The sequence below is a fragment of the Phalacrocorax carbo genome, chromosome 5 (assembly GCF_963921805.1).
Source record: "Phalacrocorax carbo chromosome 5, bPhaCar2.1, whole genome shotgun sequence".
NCBI classification, from domain to species: domain Eukaryota; kingdom Metazoa; phylum Chordata; class Aves; order Suliformes; family Phalacrocoracidae; genus Phalacrocorax; species Phalacrocorax carbo.
In genome coordinates, this window is record NC_087517.1 from 40,880,768 (window position 1) to 40,906,406 (window position 25,639).

The window sequence follows — 25,639 nt, forward strand, 5'->3', positions numbered from 1 at the left end:
TGATTGCAAACCTCTGCCTCGGAGTAGGCCTCCGGAAATGAACCCTGATTACGCTGTCACAACTATCTGGTTGAACGACTGTAATTGGAACAGTAGACAACCGGAGAGCTGATGGCCAGCCTCTTGCCCGAGGCAGGAATGTGGATGTAGATTGCTACCTGCCAGTTGATACAAGTTATGTGTAGGCTCAGCCACTTTTCCAGGCTGTACTTTTTGGATTCAACGTTAACTGCATAGGTGACTGCATTGTACAAGTCACTCGTTTAAATACAAACAGCTGGGAGTTAATGCATTACCACTCATGTTCATCCCATTATATGTTTCTTACGATTTTTTTGAGAGGGGGAAGGCATAATGCAAAGGGCTGTCTTGAATGTTGGAGACTTCTTTTCAAACAAGTGAGAGAGCGCATTTGGTTTGTGAGGACAGCATTTGGTATAGTGTTACTTAAAAAAAACAAAAAAAAACAAAAAAACCAACCCAGCCACACGGTAGGATAAGAATGTGAAAAGTGTATATCACCTCTTGGCACTGATGAATGTAAACTCCTCTCCTCAGTTTCAATATTGTTAACAGCTCTTTTGCCAGCATTATTGTCTCGTCAGGAGTATCACTGTTGAAATCAGGATTTTTTTTTTTCTAAGCCGTGTTAGGGCTGAGAAGTGAGGATGTGGTACATGAGCTGTTCCCCCTGGAGGGGGTATATTATAGAATAGAATTCTGTGATTCTGTGTTTAGTTATTAGTTCCATTCTGCTTAAAGTGATGGTAGAGTATTTTTTACTAACTCCTGCCAAGAGCTTATAGCACTCCGCTGTTTCCTGTTCCATAGAATCCTATAGTCACTAAGGTTGGAAAAGACTTCTAAGATCATCAGGTCCAACCGTCGGCCCAACACCCCCATGCCTTCTAAACCGTGTCCTGAAGGGCCACATCTACTTGTTTTTTGAACACCTTCAGGGACAGTGACTCCACCACCAATATGGGCAGCCTGTTCCCAATGCCTGACCACTCTTTCAGTAAAGAATTTTTTCATAATAAGAATCTAAACCTCCTGTGATGCAGCTTGAGGCCGTTTCCTCTTGTCCTATGGCTTGTTACTCAGGAGAAGAGAGTTGCCCTTCTCTGGACACACTCTAGCAGCTCAATGTCCCTCTTGTCCCTCCCTCACCAGTGCTGAGTACAGGGGCACGATCACTTCCCTACTCCTGCTGGCCACACTATTCCTGATACAAGCCAGGATGCTGTTGGCTTTCTTGGCCACCTGGGTACACTGCTGGCACAATCCTGTTTCCAGGATTGAAACTGATATTGTAATAGTGCCTTTGGTATTGTATGGTACATGTAGACCCCAAGAGGTGTGCCTTCAGTCCCTTTCTGGGAACGGCAAGTGGAGCTTTCAGTATTAGCCCCTCTTTTTTTTTCCACGTGGAGGCCAAAATCTGTGTGTGTTGCAGGTGTCTGATGGTGTGGTAGCTCCTGGCTATGAGGAAGAAGCTCTCAAAATCCTTGCCAAAAAGAAGAACGGTGGTTACTGTGTTCTCCAGGTTTGCACTCCTGCTCCACTGTCACCCTCTACTGCTTTTCCTATACCTGCTTTCCACAGATGTTAATGTCCAAATAGCTGGGGGGCTGTTTCAGGCACTTCTGCAGTGCATGGAAGTGTTTCCTCTGGGTCTTTGGGGATTCCTGTACAAGCTAGAATTCCACCAGCAGTGTTGTGGTCACATTTAGCCTGGAGTCCTAGAGCGGAGTGTTTTCATAATGCCTTCCTTGGCTTTCAAAATTATGTGGATTTAAAGCAATTAAATCTATGAACCAGCAAGAGTACTTCAAAGAAGCAGAATTTCTGGGCTCTCTTTCTACTCTCCAGCAGCTTTCCTCTTGCTTTTGCTGAATTTATCCTTCTTGAATTCTCTTTAACTAAGACAGAGTGCCTCAATGATGTCATGAGTCTTGGCAGTGAGAAGTACATGTGGTGTATCTCTGGGCCTCTGGTGTTTGTAGGGCAGTCTCTGGTACAGTCAGTGACGAAGATAGCAGCACTGGCAGAGTCTGGACCTGGGACAACATACCTTTACATACTGCAACCAGGATGCTCTTGTCAAGGAATATTAATATAGTGCGGTCAAGTCAGTGTCAGGCTGCCTTTCTAGTTCCTGCAGTGATTGTTGGGACTTCAAAATCATCCAGTTTTGGTGAATGTGAGTAACAGATTACATAATGCTGTTGGAACAGCCAAACAGGTCCTATTTCTGCCTGACTCTGAGACAAACGAGCAGAGAACTTTACTATAACACTACAAAAAGAAAATCCAAGGTTTAGCTGAAGTTGCAATTGTAGCGTTACTATCAGGGGAGCTGTAGAAGATGGCTCAGGAGCTTCAGGCAAGAAGGAATGAAATTGCAGGCAATCTTGGCAGTTGATACTTCCCGAATTCAATTAGCTTTGCAAGGATGAGGTTGTATTGGTTAAGCCTGTATCTTCAGGGCCTTTCTGCAGAGGGATGCTAAGGAAAGGTGATCTGAACAAATTTAAATGGATTAGGGAAACCACATAAAGCGTGTGCACACTCTTATTTAGTGCTGGTAGCCTTAATCCAGTTTACTTCATGCTTCAGCCTGAACTGGGGCTGCCAGATTTCTAAATAAAGCCCACGCATGGGTGGACCTGAATGCAGTTTAAGAGTTCCATTTAACTTTACCCCTTATGCTGGTGTATATTAGCTGTGCTGCATGCTTGTCTAGAGATGTGCCCCAAGAGAGTGCATCTCTGGAAATAATCACATTCACTGTTTAATGTCAAAGAGTGTTAGGAGTTGTACCTTGAGGCATGTATGAAGCAATTAAAAATATTTCTTCCTGTGGAAGACTGGGAAGAGTCTTTTTGTGTGGATGTTTTTCCCTTTCTGTGAAAGACTAGAAGACTTTGTAAATTTTTGTGGCTTGCAACATGGATGTTTGTATGTAAGCATCTATCCTGCACTACCTCTCTTTGGCCTGTAAATGTCACTCCATGCTGTTGTGACCTTGCTGCTCCAGTTAATTCTAATTTCTTCTGATGATTTGACATTGCTTTCTATAAACAGTTTATTTCTTTTGGGTTCTTTAGATAATGTGTTTTAACCTAAGCTCTTACTAGACGTTGGTTCTAAGAGTGTTTTACTGGCCTGTCATTTGGCTTTTAGATGGATCCTCACTATGAGCCAGATGACAATGAGATTCGAACCCTCTATGGATTGTACCTCATGCAGAAGAGGAACAATGCAGTCATCGACCCGTCATTGTTCAAAAACATTGTTACAAAGAATAAAAACGTAAGTGTCAGAAGATGAATTACTTTAAAGGCTGGTGGAATGAACTGGTGTGCTTTCATCAAGGAAGTAGTCACTCTTCTATTTTAAGAGCTCTTAAAATATTTTAATGAGATTTAACTGGCTTTCAACAAAACAATGCAATAAACTTTCTGGACCAAATATACTTCGATGAATCAGAATAGTTTGTGTTTGTTTTGATTCCTGGCATAAATAAGAGGAGCAGGACCTTGCCCTTTATCTCTGATGACCAAAATATTTGTATTTCTTATTTATAAGAAGCTACCATGTGTCATTTCTTATAGTGAGACAGCCATGTGCTAAGGATCCCTTGTGATCTCATTCTGACTCACTGTTTACTTATCCCTTTTGTGTACAGTGTGTTATATAAAATCTGGCCTTGCTGATACTGCTAATCATTTAAAGTTCATATCAACAGAAAGTTACCAGTTATTTCTTTGTCTCTGATCTTGTTCTTATTCAAAACCAGAAATTAATGAGTTTGTGATTAGTCTTGGGCTCAGAAGCAAGTTCAGACATTGAGGCGATAAAAATCATGTTAATGAATTAATAATGGAACAGACTTAAAAATAATACTCAATGCAGATATTGGGAGCTGTTATTATTATTGCAGTCCTGTACGTACTTAAGCATGTGCTTAACTTTTTGCCAATGAGCACAACTGACGAAGGTGAGCAAATACAGAAGATTTTGCAGGCTTAGTGCCAGGGATAGAGCCCTCTTGACCTGGTAAGACTGAGCCATATCCCTGTGAGCTGGACATTAGCTGCCAAACCAATCATTTACAGTTTTTAATCTAAACAAAATTTGTTGGTAATTGAACAAAATAGGATATTTTAGTTAACTCATTTTCCCTCTCTGATACAGTACTTGTGATTGCTTTGGGGGTTTGCAGATCACTATCCGTGGTTGATAGGATGGGCCATTGACAATGGCATTTTGTTTCAGCTGCCTGAGTCTGCTGTCCGAGACCTGATTGTTGCCAGCATTGCTGTCAAATACACCCAGTCCAATTCGGTTTGCTACGCCAAGGATGGGCAGGTAACCAAATCAGACTGCTCTCTGGAGCATGCTTTCACTGCCAAGCTGGTCAGAGAATGCTTTTGTCAGGCTTCGGTTTTAAAATCATTTAGCATACAGGAAGCGATTAAACAGGTACAGGCGAACTGCCCTAGACAGTGCCGTGCAGAACAGCAGCTAAATCTGTGTATCTCAAGAGGCTGCTTCGAAACCTCAGCATAGTTTTTTCATGGTAATGACAGGGCTGGCTCTTTCAATGATAGGGTTGCAAAAGCTCTTACGTGCTTCTGCAAGTTTGGCCTCAAGTTGTTTCTAACTACTCTGTCCTTTTATATCATTTTTTGAGGGCGTACATATGTTGTAGTCTGTATAGAGCCTGAGGAAATGACAGTAGTTTTCACAGCTGGATTCTGACTGTCCAAATGGTTCTTAGTTTTATTTTCTTTTTTTTTTATATAAGAAAGATGGTATGTGCTTTCTTTTTTTCCCTTTGGGGCGTTCTCCCTGATTTTTTAAAAGCTTATGATGGATGTTGGGATTTAGAGGGGCATTATCAAATGTGTAGTTGAGATATGAATCTGAATTTAAAAACAAAAATCTTTCTTTCCACATTATCACTAGGTATTCAGCTTAAATCAGTTATCCAAAAGCTGTTGTAAATGTATTAAAAATTGCATTTTTGCCCAATGGCTTTTTCTTATAGTGCTGGTGTTTGGCTGGTTCTCTGCTCTCCATGGTAACTTTTCCATAGGCCTGGATTATTTAACAAAAATACAGAAGAAAAAGACAATGAATGTTTTTGGTCTTGAGCTTTGGTACATCATAAATCAGCAAAATGGATCAAACAGTGTACCCGACAGGTACAGACTGTGAATGAACTGCAATGCTGTCCTTTCTGCATCAGTACTCAGCTGCGCTTGTCAGATTGTTGTTACAGCCTGAAAATATTGCAGCGCTCTCTCTCAGTACTTTCTGAGGTCATGTGCTGTATGGTTCTTGAAAGCATATCTCTGGAGATCTGGCATTTTTCTTTTATTCATCTTTGAGGATTTTTTCCTTGCTTTAAATGGTTCTCTGTACTCAAGGGCATTAGTTCTCATAGCCCCAGAACAAAGGTGTCACTGTCTTTCCTCCTTTTCCCTTATTATGGCAACAGTTTCCCCAGTGCTTTTGCAAGTCTGGACTTAACATGGTGCTGCAGATGTTTCTGAAACGTGTGTGATAACGCATGTACCATATGGAAGGGAGAAGGCATGAGGGAGGAGTGAAAAGCAGTGTGGGCAGGCAGAGATTTAAGTAGCCTGGCTTCGGTGGCGTTTTCCGTATTTGCAGGCATACATTTTAATCAAATGTAAATGTGCTGTTCTTGGTTTGTTGGATATGTGACAGGGAAGGTCAAGATCAGAGGTCTCTATACTGCACAAAGAAACAAGTGACCTTTTTAACAGTAAAGATCAGCAGCTGTTACAATTACTTATTCAAGGAGGTGGTGAAATCTGTGTTGGGTTCTTCAAGTCAAAGATTAGTGTCTTCCTGAAGAGAGTCATTACATTCCAAACGCAGAAACAGCAGTGTGGCATCCTATAGGAAGGGATGGAGGAGCTCAGGTAGCGGCTCCCTTCTGGTTTTAAAATCTCTAAAGACTTCCTGAGACTGTTAAGTATTGAGACCATTGTTCTTAAGGTACAGATGGGGAAGGAAATACGGTCCACTGAAAACCAGTCTTACTAAGATAGCTGTTAGATCAGGTTCTCCTTGGTGATGCCATGCAGAACTAACTCTGGTCACATCACCTACCAACACATAACACCAGATGCATGCAGGAATATTTGGGTGCAAATATAAAAATAGCACAAATGAAGAAGCAGGGGTGGAAAGTAACTTCCAGATTGTTACACTTAAAAGGCTTTTCCAGGATCTGACTCGGTTTGGGTATATGAGCCAAGCCTGGGAAGTCCAGCTTTCTTTCGGTTCCATTGCTTTTGGTTTTCCAAGGGTTACTTCAGCCTCACAGCATCCCTGATGCCTAGCGAAACCCTTCTGTATCAGACGTCCAGAACTTCTTTGACAGCTTGGCTTCGTTGTGCTCTGGAGTGGATTGGCCAACTCCAGCTAGGGCTGGTGTCTCTGTTAATAAATTCTGGCAAAGCATGGAGTGGGAGGAAGCATTTATGGACTTGAGCGTCACTTAATTTGCAGGAAGCCAGCTGCCACTAATTGCAATACACTTTCACTTGTTTTGTCTGACTTTCAGCACCAGTGAAGCCAGTCTGTAGCATGTTGATTTACACTTTCTTTATTGATACCATTATGTTTTAAATTAGCGATTTAAAATTATTCTCTTTCTTTATTCTCTGTACAGGGGGATAAAACAAAACTGTTGATTTACCTTACTGTTTTCCACCGATAGTGCAGGCATTTGTCAGCAACTTCATGGTTTGCTTGTCTTCCCAACTGTGAAGTCCTTTGTTTGATTTTTATCATTCCAAATGTATTTAGAGTTTCTGTTTTCACTCATTATTCAGGGTAAATATAAGTAAATGCAGGCCAATCTGGATCATTTTGCAAGGATCCTTTGGGCATTATCCATCTCGCCCACTCTGTGCTTTTGCATAGTATTCCAGCCGTAGGGCATGTTTGGCTCTCCTGTGAGCCAAAGTGTTTTGGTCAAATAGTTCTCAATTTTCACCCAAGCTTTTTTTATTAAGTGATTTTTCTACTCACCCTGTATTATTTTCTCCTTTTGCTCCTCACACTTAATAGGCTTTGCTTAAGCACTTCTTGATTCCTAGGAGATTAAACTCTGAAAGAAACATAATTAATTTTTGTGTAGAAAATAGGCAGAAAATACAGAAAATAGAGGGGGAGGGATTCCTTTGAGGAGGATTTTGAGGTTTCAGCTGTTTTTCTTATGGGAGGAGGCCAACATCTGAAGAAGGGAGAGATGAGGTGTAGGAAGAAGGGTTTTCCCTTCACAGTAAGTGAGAAAGGCAGGGAAAAGGTACATTCAGGCAGACCAGTGTGAAGGGAGATTCGGGTACAAGTCTATAGCTTGCCTTAAGCAAAAGCTCAACCTTCTGATTTCTCCTCTTTAGACCAGAAACTTCAAGCTAGACAGAAGAAATCTTCCCCAGCAGTGTTGCATTGAACAACATTTTTCTACAAAAAAGGATTTTGTTTTCCATGGATCACCATTTTCCAATGAAGTGCATCTTATCAGGATGTTCTTCCCAGGCTGTAACTATGAACTTCCTTCTAGAACAATGTGGGCTCATCAGAAGGAGGCACAGAGAAACAGCTTTTATATGGTCTTGCCCGTTAAGCCATTATAAAAACTTCTATGTGTTGCAGATAATATCTCTCTAAATTTGGGGATGCCTATGAAGAGTTTACAGGACACATCACTGTTTAACTGAAGTACAAGGTTCTTGCCATTTCAGAGTTGTTGAACACAAGCCAAAGTTCAGTTACGCATTTTGTGACAAAATTTAGGTCACAAAAAATGTGAAATATTTTGAGTAGCTCATGGAGGGAAGGAAAACACTCACTTTGAGAAGGTTGATTGGGTGCTGACAGGTAGAGCATGATTCCTAACGGGTGCCCATGAAGGAGCCGTGCTTGTGTTAAACGCTTGCATTGGCCTGGAAACCCTTTCTCCAGTACCATTGCCCTTGCTGGCTGAAGGCCAGGGCTTGCAGCAGACCTGCCAATTCATCACAGGAGTGGAAGGCCACAGCTCACAGGTACATGATGAAGATGAGGCACTGTTCTGGCTGGGAAAGGACAGAGAGGACATCATCACATTTTTTTAGAAACTTGGGAATGTTTCTAATGGTATTTTGGCCCCTGCTACTAGCAGTCTGTCCAGTACTCTCTACCACCTGCATCCCCAGCTAAAAATTTCTGCCTTGGCCTAGCGTGGCTTGCTAGGCCCACTCTTAAGGGCTGGGTGACAGTTAATGGCATGCAGCGTATGACAATTTCAAGCCCTCTTCTTTGTCCAGAGAGAGAGGATAAACCTCTGTGGAAGAGGTGGTATACCTACGTGCAGCTGGCGTGGAGGTCCCTTGAGATGTAGGAACCCCTGCAAATCTGAAGGTTAAATGGGGTGGATGTGAGAGCAGAGGTTGGACATCAGGAGCTTTTGTAGGGGGGAAGGTGTCACTAAGCCATGAGAAACTTTGCATCTCTTAAGTATTTTTAATAATACTAATATCCTTGTGGGTTTATTAAGCACTGACGACTTCATTTACAGCTGAGCAGGTGATATTAGATAGCAGCCCAAGTCTTTCATTTGCTCCTTGGGGGAACAGTATCCAACAGCCTGTTTTACGGTTCTGGTAAGAGGTGAAGTCACTGCGTCTTGATGAATGAGAAGACAAATGATTCATTCCTTTGAGGGCAGCCTTTGACTTATAGCTTTACCATCTGTTTCCGTCTGAGCTGGAAACTCTGAGGCATTGGCCAGAACCACTAGCCTCAACACAGTGTCCCTGGAGTGGTCCCCCATGCAAATGGTCTGGTGAACAGTTCAGCTGTGGCTTCATAGGAGGAGGAAATTATGGGGGAGAGAGGCTTGTTTTCCATCACTTGTCTGGTTTGAAATGGCAGGGGCTCTCTTTGGAAAGCAGGACCCACAGCTCTGAAAGCCATGGAGAAAAGTTACCAGTCCGAGTTCAACAGCTGTGGTGGCTAGGTCTGGCCTTTGTGTGCCTGGCACTCTGTTGGGGCAGAGGCGAAGCTGAGGAACAGCAGACAGTCTGGAGCCCAAGAGACCTCAGCTCGGTCCCTTGCACTTGCCAGTTGTGAGTGCAGGCAGACCATATCTGCAGGGGTGGTTCTGCCAGCACCCAGTAACCAAGCTGTCTCCAAGCCACATTCAGTTTTCAGTGGTGTCAGCACCTAAGAGTTGCCTTTGTCTCCAGTGCAGGTTTGCACCGGCCCAGACAGTATGCAAGAGCTTGTTCGCGTTGTGCGTTGAACTGTGACAGATGGCTTGCAGAGTTACCTGACCACCAGACCCCAAGGAGTCTCTATGTATTGTGGTCTATAGTGTACCTGACAAAATTGACAGAGATTGAATGTGTCTGATGAGAGAACTCCAAAGAAAGTGGTCTGAAAAAACCAAAGGAAACTGAGCAAATATCATATTTTCATCGAAGCTTCCTTGAAGAAAAAAAACACCTTCTGGAAGCACTAGGTCTGCCTGATATCAAGCACAGGTGCTATTAAATAAGGTTAGCAGCAGCAATTTTTTTATATCTTGGGCTCCCTGGCAGATGGCAGAGTAGGAAATGTGTTGGTAGCTCCAGGGCCTTGATAATTCATGCAGTGTAATGGTCCCACTGGCCAGCCTTCCTGACTGAGCAGTGGATTTACTTTCTTACCAGCCTTGACAGGCAAACTGCCCTGTAACTCACCACATATCACGGTTGATCCGTATAAGCTGTGTATGACTGGCCCACCAGGAGAGATTATGGTGTTTGGGTGACCTGGGCTCAGACTTTAATCCTCCAGCCAAAGTGCCCTTTCCAAGAACAGGTAGGCAGCTGTCTATCTTTTAGCAGTCACACTTGTTTCTACAACCAAGAGGATTTTGTTTTGCCTTAAACAAAAGCCATAATTATATCACTCTCTTGAGGTTAAATGGTTTGACTCAATGACTAGGGCTACGTTATCTAGAAGGATTAAAGAATATAGCATCCTCAGAGTGACTGTCAGCTCAGCAGAACCATGGAAGTTAGCAGTGCAGAGAGCTGTCCCTGTAATACCTGACACAGGTATTTTCAAAGTTTTCCTTGCTAATTACCTATACTCTCTCTGCTTCGGTGAAGAGCAGCTAATTTGTGGGAGGTCTTTCCTAACTGCTTGGCTGGAATGCTGATCACGATCTCTGTGCAGCAAGGCGTTATAGTGCTTTGTATCTCTGTGCTTCAGGTCATAGGTATTGGAGCCGGCCAGCAGTCCCGGATCCACTGCACACGTCTGGCTGGTGACAAGGCAAACAACTGGTGGCTCCGGCATCATCCACGTGTGCTTTCCATGAAGTTCAAAGCAGGTGTGAAGAGAGCAGAGATCTCCAACGCCATTGATCAGTATGTCACTGGCACCATTGGCGAGGTAAGGGCTGGCTGAAAGATTTTTCTGGAGAGTCCAGCTTCTGTGAAACAAAGCTGGAACTACTGCTTGAAATATCAGCTGTGGGTGCTAGGTCCTGGCAAAGCTTCCTGATACCTGGGCCTTTTCTCTTCCACCTCAGTTTTTCTTCCAGTCCCAGAAAAACCAAGTCCTTTCATAGCTCACTTCAGAGTTGGTCAGACTGTTTCCTCTCCATAAAATGATGCCCTACAGTTTCCACCTTCTGCCTATACCAAGTTGTTTCTGTTCTGGCTCCATGCCAAGGAGACTTTGTAAGGACTCAGGCAAGCCCTTGCAGAGGACAAAGTCTTAAATTTCAAAGGACTTCAGGCAAGAGGGGGCTTGGTTGGTTACCACTTTTGGAACTAGTCAGCTTTTATAAAGGTAGTGATCTCTGTTCGGACAACAGATGCCAGCCACCTTTAACTCCATGGGAGTCACTGAGTTCCCTTGGAGCCCCTTGAAGGTCTGTAGCCAGCCAACAGGAAGCTACAGATACCAGGATTTGGGGGGTTTGACTATGGTTTGAAATGTCCACAGATGTCCTCTACAAGAAGCCTCCATGCTGACTGCCAAACTGTCACAGCCAGGGTGGTGGGTGCACTTGCAGGATTTGGTCTTTACATAGTACTTAAGCCTGACTTGAACTTTGTGCCTGGGTGTCAGTAATGGATGATCCCAAAAAGCCAGGGCTTCAAGTGGCCAGGGCCCAGGATGGTGACTTCCCCAAGGTCATTTAATAGCCCGGTGACAGTGTGTCCTGACTCACCCCTCTGATACTGCGCCCACCGCCCCAGGTGCGGGAACCTGCCCTGTGCTTTGGTGTGCAGCCGGGTTCCCTCTGACAGTCCATCCCTAGCAGTAGGGAAGGGTTAAAGCTACAGTTAACATTTCAACTCTCACTGCCCTGTCAGGGCAGCTGTCCTCACTTTCTCCAATGGTGCCATTTGCTTGTGTGGCATTTTGGATTCTCTTGACTCCCTCTGACCTCCCTGTTACAAACAATAGAGAGACAAGAAAATAGTATGTCCTTTTTAAGTATTGAAAGCCAAGAGCTGGGTTGGGGACCTCATGAATCATCTCGATGAGCAGTTGCTTGTTTAAGGGGGTAAGAATTGGAGCGGTTGCTGTTTCAGAAAGTGAATCATAAACCAAGCTGCTGTTTGTCATGTGCTGAGTCATCTACCAGATCCTGTTTGCGTGTGCCAGCATTTGCACGGAGCAGCATGCTGCAGGCAGGCCAAGCAGAGCATCTTGGAATTAAAGCAGGGGAGAAGGAATCCCTCAAGCCCTGGGGTGAGGAGGGGGAAGGAAAGGAGTTAAAAGGATGCAAAAAGAGCTGATGGTGGTAGTGTGTTCACGTTCACACCATCGGTTGGGATTTTAAAATGCCTGGTAGGAAGGTCCCAGCAGCAGAGCTGTGGGAGGAGAAGGCACAGCTGAGCTGGGTGTCAGAGGGATGCCATCATCACTCATCCTTACATGCTCCTGGCAGGGGACTGCTGTGAGCTCATGCTTTGGGGCTGAGCTGGCTCACTTTGTCCTCGCAGGATGAAGACCTGGTGAAATGGCAGGCGATGTTTGAAGAGGTGCCGGCGCAGTTAACGGAAGTGGAGAAGAAGCAGTGGATTGCCAAGCTGACTGCTGTCTCTCTCAGCTCCGATGCATTCTTCCCTTTTAGGGATAACGTCGACAGAGCTAAACGGGTAAGGTCATGGTGGGGCCAGGATGTCAGGATGACTCCAAGGAAATGTCTGCCTAGCCCCAGCTTTTCATTTGAATTTTGTGCGGACTGCTGAGGAGTGTGTCTGCTCCGCTCTGCTGGCTAGAAGAGTGCATCCTGGGAAGGACGTTTCTCGTGGTTATTAGACTCACATGGATAGTAATTGTCCAGCCATTGCTCAGTTTGTTGATTTGGGATGAATAGAGGATTAAAGTTTATTAAACTGTTTAAGAATATCAAGACAAGGCCTATTGCTTCCAGAGGAACCATTTTACACTTATTTCTGAGCTGTGGAGAGAACCGACTGCTCACATGAGGAACTCCCCTGTGAAGGCCTTTGGGCAACGGAAGTCTCTTTTTGTTCAGCGCTTAGTATTGTGGGGTGTGGATGAAGGAAGGGGCTGCCAGCTCCTTTTCAGGGGGATTTTGGTTTTTTCATCCTCTAATCCTTCCACTTATCTCTGTCTTTTGTTCAGAGCGGAGTACAGTTCATCGCTGCCCCATCTGGCTCAGCTGCCGACGAGGTTGTGATTGAAGCTTGCAGTGAGCTGGGGATAACTCTCATTCACACCAATCTTCGGCTGTTTCATCACTGAATTTGCTGTGGGCTGTTGTGGTCCCTCTTTGGTCACAGTCTCACCACCAGCAGTGACTGGAACATCGCCAGCTTAATTGGGAGGCACCTGCAGTCTGTCCTTAGCAAACATTTGTAGGGTCTGTAAATGAGACCTTTCCCTGTGTTAATGGAGAATGAAGCGGCAAAAAGTCGGCCTCCAATGTAGAAACTAAGTCTTCTGCAAATAAATATACGGTTCTTAGTTATGTGGAGTCTGTAGTCTTGTGTCATCCAAGTATGGTATCCTCAGGAAAAAGGTTTATTTTTGAGGTAAATTTCATGGTCCAGACTTTACTAATTCCTTATAAGGCCTATGGAATGTTATGAAAGCCTGGCTTATGCCCAACTTCTCAATGAGCTGATAAAAATGTGTGTTGCAAACTGAACAAAGCTGCCTTTTGGCTTTTGTTTTGGAGTCAGCAGGTAGTTTTCTCCAGGTGCTGCTCATCCATTATCTTCTTCCCCAGCGAGGAGAAGCGAGCAGGTCCTTGGTGGGAGGCAATCTCTGGATCAGTGCCCTGAATCCTGCCCTAGAGGGTGCTTTGGGCTGGGAGGCTGTGTCAGATTGCTTTCTCCAAGGTAAAAGACTCATTCCTGCGAGTCTGACGTGCTTGTTCTCTCACCGGGGAGTTCAATTCAGAGTTCACAGGCAGGCATCTGGGAAGCATCTTGCCTGAAGCCGCTTTCCTTCTTCATCGTGCACAATTTGCATTAAGCAGATTTGAACTCTGATTAGAAAAACAAAGTGAAAATCTGGAGCACAGTGAGATGAACAAAGCAACAGCCCAGGCACGTTTTTGCTGGCAATCACTGTGACCATTTCAAAGGGATTTTTTTGGGTTCCATTTTGTAAAATCTGTTTAGTTTTGGCAAGGAACAGTCCGCAGTTTTGCAATAAACACTTCTGTCGCAGCTCTGATCTCAGCTGGTTCAGAGCAGAAAGCCTGCATGTGTTCCCCTTGCTCCAGCAATAGCGGGGTGCATAGGCAGGAGGCGGACCTGGAATAGGGGAAATTCGGGTTGTCTTCCTGGCTCTGCTGCTGACTTGCCGTGACTGTGGGCATATATTTTGTCTGACTGCCAGTTTGATGTAGCCCAGTTTGAACTGAGCGAAGCAAAGACACTTCCAGGGGGTTGCAAGTTGTTTAAGAGATCATAACCCACACGCTGATTTTACCTTACTGCGTTCACTCCATCCGCTCTGTACACGTGTGCCCCTCGCCCTCTTTGTGTCTTAGGCCCTGGGCACTGCCCAGGATTTCTGTGTGCCCAGTGCTGCCCTTGCTCTGGCCTGAAAGGGTGCAGTCTCCTCTCTCTTCTCATTTCTACACCGGGTTATTTTTTTCTTTTCTGATCTCTACAGTGGATTATTTCCAAGTGGCTGGATTAGGCAGGGCAGGGTAGAGAAAATCCTACTTTTTGGGTCCAAATTAAGACAGTAGTCCAAAATAAAAATGGTGCATTGCTTAATGGCTCGCCTGCTGGCTGTGCTAACCCCAGCCCTGGCCCATCTGACTGCTTTCTGTGCCATTGCTTCCCGTGGAGTATTGGTGTTTGGAGTTCTCCCTGTTTTTATTAGCTTATACTTTAAAAGTTGGGTTTTGGACTCTCTTTGTTCTGCTGTTGTTCTATTCCTTACACGTCTCTTCTGTCATGCTGTTTTGACCATAGCTGGTACATACCATGCTGTGAGGTTCTCTCGGGGAATCTGTTAGCCTGTTCTTTACCTGCATCTTCTAAGTGTCGGCTAAAATAGAGACTGGTAGTAAGCCTGTGGCAGCTCCTGTTCTCATGTATTCCTGCTTATCATTTACCCTTTGTTTGCTGTCTTTGGGGCGCGGTTTACTCTACTGATGGAAGTTAATAGGTACTAATCTTCCTGGTGAGATTTCTGCATTAGATGCTGGTAAATGTGTAACTAGGGTGGTATCTTGTGTTTTGTTACTTGCAATACTCTATGTACACAACATCTCACAGCATCCATCGAGGGGTGCTTTTACCTCCTGCTGTGCCTATGGTAGGGTTAAAGGATGTACATGAGTCACACAGAATTGGGGAAGCGCACCTAAGTGTCCGATGTCCCAGGCAAGTCTCCTTGACTACCCTGCCTCACTAGTCTGACTGATGGCTGAAAAAAACCCCTCTGGTCTCATTCCAGGTGTGAGGTGACCTCGTAGGGATGCCTCTTGGGGTGGCTGAACTTTCAACTAGCCTGAAGCCTTCCCCTTGAAGGAAATCAGCAGTGTGTGAAGCCTGGTGCTTGGCTGGCTCCTGTTTCAGGCACAGAGCCACAGATCTTCTGGAGGGAGTATGTGGGTCTGGAAGCAACAGCTTCAACCGCTGCTCTGCAAGGTCAGGTTGGGAGCTGCTGGTTTTAAGCTGCTGAGAGATGCCCTAAAGGGGAGATCCAGTCCCTGCTGGTAGCAAGTCCCTTCTGACACCTGACACAGAAAGGGCTGTGCTGGTCCGTAAGGGCTCCTTATGAGGTATGCTGATCTGCTAGTTGAATGAATTTCTTTTCCCTTTGATATTTACAAAGATTAAAAGTGAACTGCATAGCTTTGCTTAATATCTGTTTCCCATAGGAAAGGGCATGTCTCCTCTCAGGGGGGGATAGGTCTGGTCCCCTCAGATGATGCTTTTTGAAGAGCGGGCTGCTGACAGGCTGTTTTGCACTGTCACCATATGGCGCCGCACCCATGGCAGGTCCCGGGCTGGCAGAATGAGAACAGCTCCCAAAAGCGTGGAAGTAAACAGCAAGCAGGGAGGAATCATTCTCAGCCTGCGCTGTCAGTATGTCAGTAGCAGTGGATTTTTTTTCTTTCTTTCCTTCAGCCACTCCATTCCTTGCTAGAATAGAGTCCTGACTCTGGTTGTTCCTGTTCTCTAACCAAAGCTCTGTGTTACCTGAGAAGAAAAACCAAGTGGAGATGCTGGAGACGCACCTCCACTTCTGGAAAAAGAACAGCCAAGGGCTTAAATGCCACTGGGCTTGGTGTAGCTGAGTGCCCTGTTCTGGAGCCCAGGATGTCTGAGAGGTCCCTGCTAAGAGGGGGCAGCTGCCCCTGCCATGAGGGCAACTCGGGTTGGGCAGCAGTTGTTGATCTTAGTGCTCAAGTGGACCACGGGTATACATCGAACTTGTGTTTTAAGGTCCAGCAGCTGTTATGTTGCCACTTATAGAATCATAGAATGTCCTGAGTTGGAAGGGACCCACAAGGATCATCAAGTCCAACTCCTGTCCCTGCACAGGACAACCCCAAAATTCACACTATGCGTCTGAGGGCATTGTCCAAGCGCCAGGCTTGGTGCCGTTCAGCTGGGAAATTCCTGGGTGTCTGTGAAGTGAATTACTTAGCAGCAAAGTGATCTTTGCAATTGGTTTCTGGTCCAAAGTGTATCACCCTCACTTAAGAAGGACAAATTAATAGAAATCTAGTTGAAAAGGAAAGTATTCTTCTGTGTGTCTGTCTCTGCCACTTTCAGTTCTCATGTATTTGAGAGACTTATTTGGCTCTTGAACATCGGTGGGATAGAACCAATTTCCGCTGCAATCATTTTACTATTTGCAAATGTTTTGGTTGCTCTATAGCTAGCAATCTGTGAAAACAACTGCCATGTGCGTTTCTCATGCCAAGAAGCCAAATTCTATTTTCATGCTATGCTTTATTCAATCCAGAGAAAGCCATTGACTTTAGTAATACAGTGCTTGTGTAGCCAGGAGAGGAATGGGGCCTGAGGAAGCGTGGCAGAACCTTTCATGTTCTGTATTTTCAAATGCTGCACAGGTTTTTGCAAAGTTGGCAGTGCAAGCTAAAGCAGCTTACTGCTAACTTTGTTCATCATGATCAAGACTGGCTTTGTTTTAAAAAAGGTTTTGAGGATAATTTAATTTTCCTCCCTCCCCACCCCACAAAGACAGAAGCATAGTAGACTTAAAGCAATCTTTGCCTGTAACAGGCAGAAGGAGGGTGTGGTAGCCCCTCTATAAACCTTTTAGGTGGTCCCACGTAAGTTATCCTCCACTGCAGAGGGTCTTCCCCAGGGGCCAGGCCTGGAGCAGGGTCTCAGAGACCCAACAGTCGTTTGGACCTGGGGGGAGTCACTGGGTCCAAGCATAGTTAAGCTTTGAACACTTCAAAAGCATGGATGGCCTCGCTAATTCTGCCAACTCAGACACTGGGAGTGTATCTGATTCTAGGTGTTGAAGCATCTGGCTGGCTTGAGGACTGTCTCTACCTCAGTTCATGTGCAAAGCAGGAAATATATTCCTTTTCCTTTCCCTCCCCCTTTCTCTATCTTCCACTTCCTCCCACAAAGCAAGCGCCTGCCTCCTGCAGCATGGCATACATACTCAGAGTCTCTCTGCGCTCTACTGGGGCAGGGGGTGCAGCTGGAAGTCTTAATTAACAAACTGCTCTACAACGATTCTCTGGAGGTTTACTTCACGCTTCATTGACATGTTTGTTCCGTCTTGTTTCAAGGCAATGTTACTCCAGCTCAGAATAATAATCTTCATCCTAGATTCCATGGTAGCAAAGAAAATCACTTACTTAAACTACATGGCTGGTTTGTAAATCTTTTTATTAAAAGAGTTGTTTTTTTCTTTTCCACAGTAGTAAAGCTTTGGCACTTACAGTATAAAAATAATCACTGATGATAATTACACCAAATTCCTCTTTGTCAACGGCATACTAAGTGTCTTCAGTACATTTTATTCCCATATAAAAACACTTGAAGGTCAGGGGAACAAAACTGATAAATAACAGTATGAGATATAAAGATATAGCTAGAAAAATACTAGGATCATTGAGAAAGAATTAGGACTGTGCATATTTTAAATATCACAGTGACTGGATTTGCTGTTCCTACCTTATTGCTGGCTGCACGCTTATGTGAAAGCAGAAGTGTTTGGTGGACTTTCCTATCGCTAAACTTCAATAACGTTGTACTCAAATGTTCTTTGCATAGCATGGGAACCTTGAATTTCTACACCCTCCCTCCCGCTTAATGTTTTCACCCCCCACCAATTTGTGATTTAGCATCTCCCCCCTTTTTTCTTTAAATTTGAGAATACTGACTGGTATTCAACACTGAGCAAAAACAAGACAATCGCTATCAATCACGAGAAAAGTCTGAAACACTCCAAGAGTGGCGCTTGGAGAAGCTGTGAGTTGGGCTTAAGCTGGGAAAATGGCTCCAAAGCAGAGGGCCATTCTCAAAAGATGCAGTTTTGCAAGCATCACTCCAGTTTGGATGGTAATCGTGGCAGATAGGTATTTATACTTTGGTTTGCCTGTTGCCATTGCCGCAAGGAGTCTTGCTAGATGTTACTTTCCCCGTGGATGTTGTGTGTCTGCCTGTACATCTAGGGGCATGAAACACTCAATTGGGCAGTTGACGTTCTGTCAGGAGGGAAGGAAATCAGTTAGCGCTCTGTCCTGTAAGGACGGACACTTCTGTGCAGTGGTTTGGGCTGAGAATTGTTGCCAGCCTCTGTAGCCATTTAGCTTTCTCAGCACAAAGCACACAGCTGGTTTACAGCAGCACGTACAGACTAGGAAATTACGACATGCACTACCGCCTCGGCCAGAGCATGCAGGCACATCCCAGCACTAGTAAACGTGAAGTCCCGCTGCTGTGAGTGTGTCACTAAACGCTGTGGGTGGAAGTGTGAGCTCAAGCATGTGTTCTGTGCTGTGCAGAGTGATGGTTTGCTGCATCAGTGGCTATCATGCGCTTCTGACCGAGCAGAAAGCTACACGCTGCTCTTATCCCAGCCCTATACAGACCCCATGTATCTGTGCCATAACCAGACTCACAGTAAGGGAGAGCAGAGAAGGAAAGTGTACTCACAGTATTTGTGGCCTGGTGGTATCTCTGTGTAAACTGTGTGTAAGTATGGCCAGCAGAGCCTTCACTGGCCACCTCCACGCTGGGTCTGCGGCAGTTGTCACAACGCCAGCCCTAGAGAAACAGAACGTGGGCACGCCGGTCAGCTGGCGCTGGCACAGGTGGCCAAAGAGCTGCCAGTACTCACACATGTAAGTACAGCTCCACCAACACCAGTGGGGTGGCTCCCGTGTTGCACCCCGCAGGCCCTGACTCCACGTCCCTGCAAGTACTTATGCTCTCCTACTGTTTTTCTTCTTGTTTTGGCCAGGCAATAGACACCATCTGACCTAAAACCCAGCAGTCTTAGGACTGTGCTTCCGCACAGCCTCCTCTCCTCGTTCCCTGTGTTCAGCATGCCAAGTCCCTCCAGCTTACCTGCTGTCCTCCATAACAAGTACAGGAGCAGATGGCCCCAAAGTACTCCTTCTGCCACTGCTCTCCAACTTGGTACATTTTCCCATCATCGTAGCATGTGGTCTCATCTGTGGAGGAAGAGGCAGAGCTCAGTCGCATGGCCTGTGCTTGGCGTTAAGCATTCTCAGAGCAGTTTGGTGATAAGAACAGTAGCCTCTTGGCCACTGCTCTCTCCCTGTTTGACCAGAGGCTTGCTGACTGGCAGGGGGAACATCAGTCATCTTTACAGCTCTCCAGACACTTTAAAGTAGAGCATGAAGGTAATTTGCCTGACAAAAGCAGTGCAGTTTAATTCATAGTGTGAAGTCTAGAGGATCTTCAGGGGACAGGCCCTGCAGAAAAGTCCTGTGTTACTGATTAGGGTAATCCACAGTACTCAGTGCAGTGACGTGTCCTCCTTGTGTGGCTCCAGGGCCAAAGGCAGACAGATGCCGAGCGTGCTGCGACCTTAGCTAAGAAAAGAGGGTTTTCTTCTTTTTGAGCTTGGGAACGTGAGTTTTATGCCTTCAGGCCTTGCAAGAACAGATTCAATCTGTCACTGAACCAGACATACCACGGCAGGACCTTCACGGGAACAGCCCCGAGATGTTGAAACTTCCTGAATGGGAGCTCAATTAAATGAACATCAGAAGGAGACTTACGAGGTTCACACTTGAATTCTCCTTTTCCATTTCCAAGGCAAGTGCAGCTCATCATCTGGCCATTCTCTCCCTGCCGGTCCCACTTCTCCCCAATCTTGTAGTTTACACCATTATCATGGCACCACTCTGAGAGGGCAGAGGAACAAGAGAAGCAGGAGTTACCCCTGGCACAGCAGTGCTATATCAGGAGGAAGACAGCCTGGTCTTGTCTTAGGCACCAACAGAGGAGCAGGAGAAAGAATCTTTTCAGCTCATGTAAGTCCCAAGGAGGAAGTGGATTCTCACTGGCAACTGGTTCAGCTCCTGCAGCTTTTAACTGCTGAGGACTGTTACCGCTCTGGGGAATGGCTAAAGGCTCTTAGGAAAAAAGTAAATAGGTGTGACAAAAATTGGGGAGCGGAGGGAGGGAAGAGGGTTGGCTAAGAGGAGGAGAGGTGAAATGAAAGGGAATTTAATAGACATGGGGCAGAAAGGGAAAGAAAAATATTTTAAATGCTCTTTTTTGAGCAAATACCCAGTAAAACTGAATCACAGAGACTGCAAAACACAATGGGTAACCATATGTCTCAAATGACAAAATATAAATACTAATCCCGTGAAATAAGTGTCTTCTCTGCAGTCACTCCTCTGAGTCTACGCAAATTGCAGAAATACCCTCCTTGCTTAGCTTACTCTGCAATTTAAAAGCATAATTTATATTAGTTGGATGTGTATTGTCTTAAACCACTCGATCAGACTTTTGTTCCATTCCCTTCCATGAAGTTTGATATTGTTCCATGTAAACCAGAGTCCTGCAAAGATTAAAACTTAGTGCCCGGCAGAGGTGTTGCCTGCTCGACAGAGCTTCAAAGAGCAGCTGAGAAAATGAGAAAACTCATTCCACAAGATGCTCTGCAAAGGCTGTCTGTAATGCAAAACAGACTCGGTACTTGGTGTAATACCCACTGAAATCCACACAAATTCTGTCTGGCCCACTGCAACCACGATATGATTAGGAGATGAAGACTCAGCCATAATTTAATACTCAAGCTGTCATCTTAAATGGCTACTCAGATACTATAATTTAGGCATCTTGTCTATCTCGGTTTTACGCATTACCTAGACATGCCTGGCAAGGGTAGGGAAAACAAAACAAACATTTAACTTTAGTGAAAAAGTCATTACGTATCGATATAATATTGATTGTTGCTGATGCAGTGAATGGCGATACTAGATAAGCTGCACAGCTCAGAAGCAACCAAAGTTTTCCATCGCTTCTCATGATGCAAAACACCGATTTGGTTTAAAAACTTGAGAGCCTGCATTCCTTTGTGTCATGTTTGGGTCAGGTCGGTTCTGTCAAACATGCCATTAGCGCTCAGGGAGCTTGGACACGGGGATGGTCAAAAGCAAATTACTCACTAGAAGAATCACATCTGAAATGACCGCTGCCAAAGCCTAAACACTGGCACCAGAGTTTAAAGCCCGTTTCAGATAACCGCTCCCATTCCTCGCCAATGGAATAGAAGGAGCCAGTGTAAGTATCAAAGCAGGTGTCGTCAGCTGGCTGATTTAGTCCTTCAGACACTGGAATGAAAAAAAAAGAAACAGGCATCGCACACAGCAATAGGAACTACTGAGAGACAGAATTTTTTTCACTGAATACCTGGGTTTTTTTCCTTCTTACAATATCCTGGCAGTAATGGAGGTACCCCATGGGCATATACTTGATGGCTCTGTCAGCAGTCCAGACTCCCTGTGATTTATTTTCCATTTGCATATGTCAGAGCAGTTGAACATGAAAAACTGACATGAAGGCTATTTTCATTTTGATTTGCCAAGTTTCAAGCAAGTGTGAGTTTTTGCATTTCCTGCTGGAGAGCAACAACCTGATTTAGCCTGTTTTTAAGAGAAACATGCTGCGCGATGCTGGGGAACCACAGGAGGTTGGTAGCTCCACTTTTTTGGGGGCACTTCAGACTCTGGCTTATAGCAGGGGAAGAGGAGCCCAGACCTTATAGCCATGCTGTTGTATACAGATGTCCCCCTTAGGTGCATGCCGTGATTGAAAAGTGGGTGTTTTAAAACCACCAGTTCAGTGTGTGATGATCAGGGTCAGGAATTAACGTTCTCAGTTCAGTCTGTGACAGACATAAGGCAAAAAGGGGTGCTGGAAGGGGCGAAACAGCCTTATTTCCCAGAGAGGTGGGGGCAGTAGGGGGCTGCATGGAGGGGAATAATGGATGGACAGTGTAAATCTTTAACTCTTCATTTCCTCTTCTACCATCATGTCCTCTTCTTTTTGACCTCAAAATACACAGAGGAGGAGATGGAGGGAGAGAAAAAGAGTTGTTGACCAGACCACTGTGCTGGTAAAAGCAAAGCCTCAGTCCCACAGGGTGTGCTCTGGGCTTTTGAACTGTGCAAGTGCTGTCTCTGACCACAGGTACTTGTGGTTGGTCACACAGCTTCTAAGTGCTGCCTGTTTGTGTTTAATTAGCACCTCTGCAGGCAGCCTGCCCTGCTACCAGACCTTCAGGATGGTCTAGTGGTGCTGCTGGATAACCAACACAGAAGCCGTGGCAAATGACTGACAGAGCAGTTAAGCTGGCCACTGGCACCTTCCATAACCATGATGTGTTATTGTGACAGCAAATCTTTGCTGCTGGGCAAGAATCTGCGACACCAGCATGATCCCCAACTTACTCTTGAGAGCAGCAAATACCGGAAAACTCTTGCTGTCTTGCACACTGACACTAGAAGAGTGTATGGAGCCTCAAACCACATTCTTCGTGATTAGACAACAGATCAGAATAGTCTAGTCACACCATCAGTGTGTCAATTATCCAAAACCAGTGGACTTTACAAATCACTTCTCCCATTGTCCTCCTATTAACTCTCCATGTCTGGAGAAGTTTCCTTTCTGAACTATTCTCAAGCTGGGGCACGAGGTAGATTGCCTTAAGTGTGGGAAATGAGACAGGAACAGCACAGGTTCACCTAGACTCCATAAAGCTTTTACTTACCAGTATTGCCAACTGTGACCACCTCCTCCAGCACCTTTTGTCTCCGGTGATCTTTCAGGGCTTCCACTATGATGTTGTAGGTGGCCCCCCTTCTAAGGCCAGTGAGCGTAGCACTGGAGGAAGTGCCGGGAACCCTGAACTGCAACAAGAGGCAATGCCAAGTCACCGGAAAGGGAAGAGTGATTACTCTTTACGTGTCTCCCAATTCATAGGGATGGCAGGGTGTTTAGGTTGACTTCTGTGCTCTCCACCAGAATGGAACCAGCCCATTCCCCTTAGATTCTGAGAACTTCAAACAATACCAAATTAAGCTCGACTGCTCTGGACTATGGTTCATGAGGGATATGATAGTACCACTATTTCAGGGAAATGGAAACCAAGAGAGACAAACAAGAAGGGTTGAGGGAGTCTTAGGCTTGGAGAAGAGCACCTCATTCTTTGAAACTCTCAGTTGCCTCCTGACTGCTCCCTTCCCTGGTGAAATGTTGATACTGACAGTGTTCCAAGGGCTTTCTGTTTTAGCAGTTTTATCCTGTAACATTCTCCATGATGGAGAGGAAGGAGGCATTCACCCTGCCTTCAGCTACATGTTAGTAAGACTACTCTGACTGCCACCCCCTTAACACAGTAAAAGGCTGGACTCCTACAAGACACCTGCTGCCACAGGTGAGGCTAACACTGTTCCTGTCCTAAGACAGTTCACTTACCTGTAGAGTATCTTCATCCTGGCTGACTGGCTGACATGAGATGATGTATTCAGAGCTCTCCAGCAATGGCCTCCAAGAGATGGTTGTCTGAGAAAGAGCTTCTTGACCTGCAGTGTCATTGCGCCTGGGCCCACGGGAGTGTGGGTACGAAGGTTCGACTATGATAGGCACTTGGTACCCAGGGATTTCAATTGCTTCATCTACACTTGGTGGTTGCCGTCTTGACCCTGGCCTAAGGGGAGTTGCTGTAGTGGGTACAGGCCGTCTGTAGCCATGCTCCTCGAAGAAGACTTGTTGACCCTGGTGTCCTATTGTCTGCGGGTGCCCAGAGGTGCCTGGAAGTTGGATACCATTTCCATTGTCATACCTATTGTTTGTGAGGTAAGGGGTCCCCTCATCAATGGAAGGTACGTCGAGAATGTCGGGTTGGTTGGGGTGCGGTCTGGTAATCAACGTGGGAAGCTCATCTAGCCAAAAGAAAGGTTAGAAGCCATAAAGCAAAGCACGGCAAATTAACATGGTAAATTCAACAGCTAGAGCGGATGCCGTAACACCACTACAAGCATCAAAGATTAGCAATCATCCCAAGATGCAACACACTTTTTATGACTTCACGGTGATTGTGAAGGTAATTTCTATCTCTATATATATTTATATAGCATATAAATATATCTTTCATATATATGGGTATAAGAAGTGTGTTGGTATGAAATTTTCATACAGCTGAGCAACAGTTTTGAACGCTGCAACCTAAAGAAACCACCACTGCTCAAATTGAGAAGAAGAAATGATTACAAGAGATACTCATAGGTTATCAGTTTAAGAAAAAATCACTGGTGTGCAGTAAGAAACCAGCTCTTTGATTACATTCCGATATACAGCTGGTATTTTGCTTGCTACAGGTATTTCCATCTTGCACTGTGGACTGTGTAAAGAGAAATGCAATGGGCAACAAAGGAACAGATTCCGCCTTTGATGCCATCATGTGCTAGATGGAAATGTGAGTGTTAACCCTAATTTAATTACCTATGAATTAGGTACCCAGGCAAGAATCAAGCACCACGCATGTTCAAACACAGCTAAATGTGATTCACATAACTTCAGAATCTTACCTCCTGCATCCTAGAAAGGAAAACCTCCTTACAAAGCCTATTTGACTCAAAAAAAGGTGTGGCTGAATGGCGTGAACAGGGTATTTTAAGTAACATTATTATTTCAGTCCTGAGATTGTATTCCCCAACTGGAAGACATCGTCTGTTGTACCCAACAATCCAGAGCTTTGTTTTACCTGTCCTTTTTCTGCCAACCAGTGGTTCACTCTTTTGGTTGTTCTTCACAGCAATGATGTAGATGATGTATTCAGTTCCTGGTTCCAAACCTAGGGAGGGAGGAAGGACATAAAGCAATCTAAAATTTAAGAGTTGCTTTTCTTTTATGACTATGTGTGGGACCTAAGGCAGCATGAGAGGTGGGTACAGCTGTTGTATGGGTATGTGCATTTTGGATCTAAGGTTTTCAGAACAGTACAAAGAGTCCAGCCTCCTAGTACTCAGAGTGAATTTGAAATCTGACCATGTCAGCTGGGATCATGGATGCTGCAGATACAAAACATAACGAACTTCCAGAATGTGTGACTGATGGGGTGCCAGAGTCATGGCCTTTTTTCCTTGAATGGATGACCATTGTGGTGGCAGTAGAAACAAACATCTGGATTGTTCAAATCTGATGATTGATCTGATCAGAGAAGTGTATTGTGTTTGTAGGACAGGTGTGCTTTAAAACTGCTGTCTGTCATTAGAAACCACAGTGAGTAACAAAACTTCGTCTTTCAACACATCACATCATCAACACATTTTACAATTAGGCCTTCCTCCTCTCTCTTCAAAGTGTTCCAAGTGAAGAGCTCCCAAACAAAACAGAGACAGGTACCAGTAATAGTAGCCTCGGTAGTGCCAGGCCGAGGGCGAGGAAGAACCTCCTTGGCTGGTGAGCCAGGTTTCTCATATCTGATGATGTAGCCTGTGATCTTGGCTCGTGGAGGCTGCCAGGTCACCAGGAGGGAGTTGCTTGTGGTTGTAAGGAAGCGCAGGTTAGAAGGAGCATCAATAGCTAGGTGAAAACAAAAGGAAACAACTCAAATGCAGTAA

General features: G+C 45.1%; 2 protein-coding genes across 7 annotated transcripts in view; one reads left to right on the top strand and one right to left on the bottom strand.

The window, feature by feature from the left end:
- The window catches only part of ATIC (5-aminoimidazole-4-carboxamide ribonucleotide formyltransferase/IMP cyclohydrolase), a 25,032-nt gene extending 11,996 nt beyond the window's left edge, over positions 1-13,036 (top strand). The window contains exons 11-16 of the mRNA XM_064452119.1: positions 1,457-1,546; positions 3,187-3,315; positions 4,282-4,374; positions 10,291-10,473; positions 12,042-12,197; positions 12,691-13,036. Of these exons, the coding sequence (XP_064308189.1) occupies positions 1,457-1,546; positions 3,187-3,315; positions 4,282-4,374; positions 10,291-10,473; positions 12,042-12,197; positions 12,691-12,810 (771 nt within the window). The 3' untranslated portion in view covers positions 12,811-13,036. The remainder of the gene's footprint in view (positions 1-1,456; positions 1,547-3,186; positions 3,316-4,281; positions 4,375-10,290; positions 10,474-12,041; positions 12,198-12,690) is intronic.
- Positions 13,037-16,476: 3,440 nt separating this feature from the next.
- Positions 16,477-25,639, bottom strand: part of FN1 (fibronectin 1) — a 55,408-nt gene continuing 46,245 nt past the window's right edge. For 4 of the 6 annotated variants that reach the window (XM_009501674.2, XM_064452117.1, XM_064452116.1 and 1 more), the window contains 9 exons: positions 25,422-25,601; positions 24,781-24,870; positions 23,493-23,959; positions 22,786-22,924; positions 21,182-21,346; positions 19,781-19,906; positions 19,101-19,207; positions 18,687-18,797; positions 17,398-18,235 (listed from right to left, as the gene is read on the bottom strand). In XM_009501674.2, coding sequence (XP_009499969.2) covers positions 18,161-18,235; positions 18,687-18,797; positions 19,101-19,207; positions 19,781-19,906; positions 21,182-21,346; positions 22,786-22,924; positions 23,493-23,959; positions 24,781-24,870; positions 25,422-25,601 — 1,460 coding nt within the window. In that variant the 3' untranslated portion in view covers positions 17,398-18,160. Of the gene's footprint in view, positions 17,351-17,397; positions 18,236-18,686; positions 18,798-19,100; positions 19,208-19,780; positions 19,907-21,181; positions 21,347-22,785; positions 22,925-23,492; positions 23,960-24,780; positions 24,871-25,421; positions 25,602-25,639 lie in introns of those variants that run through there. The other 2 variants (XM_064452114.1, XM_064452115.1) reach the window with 2 other exon arrangements.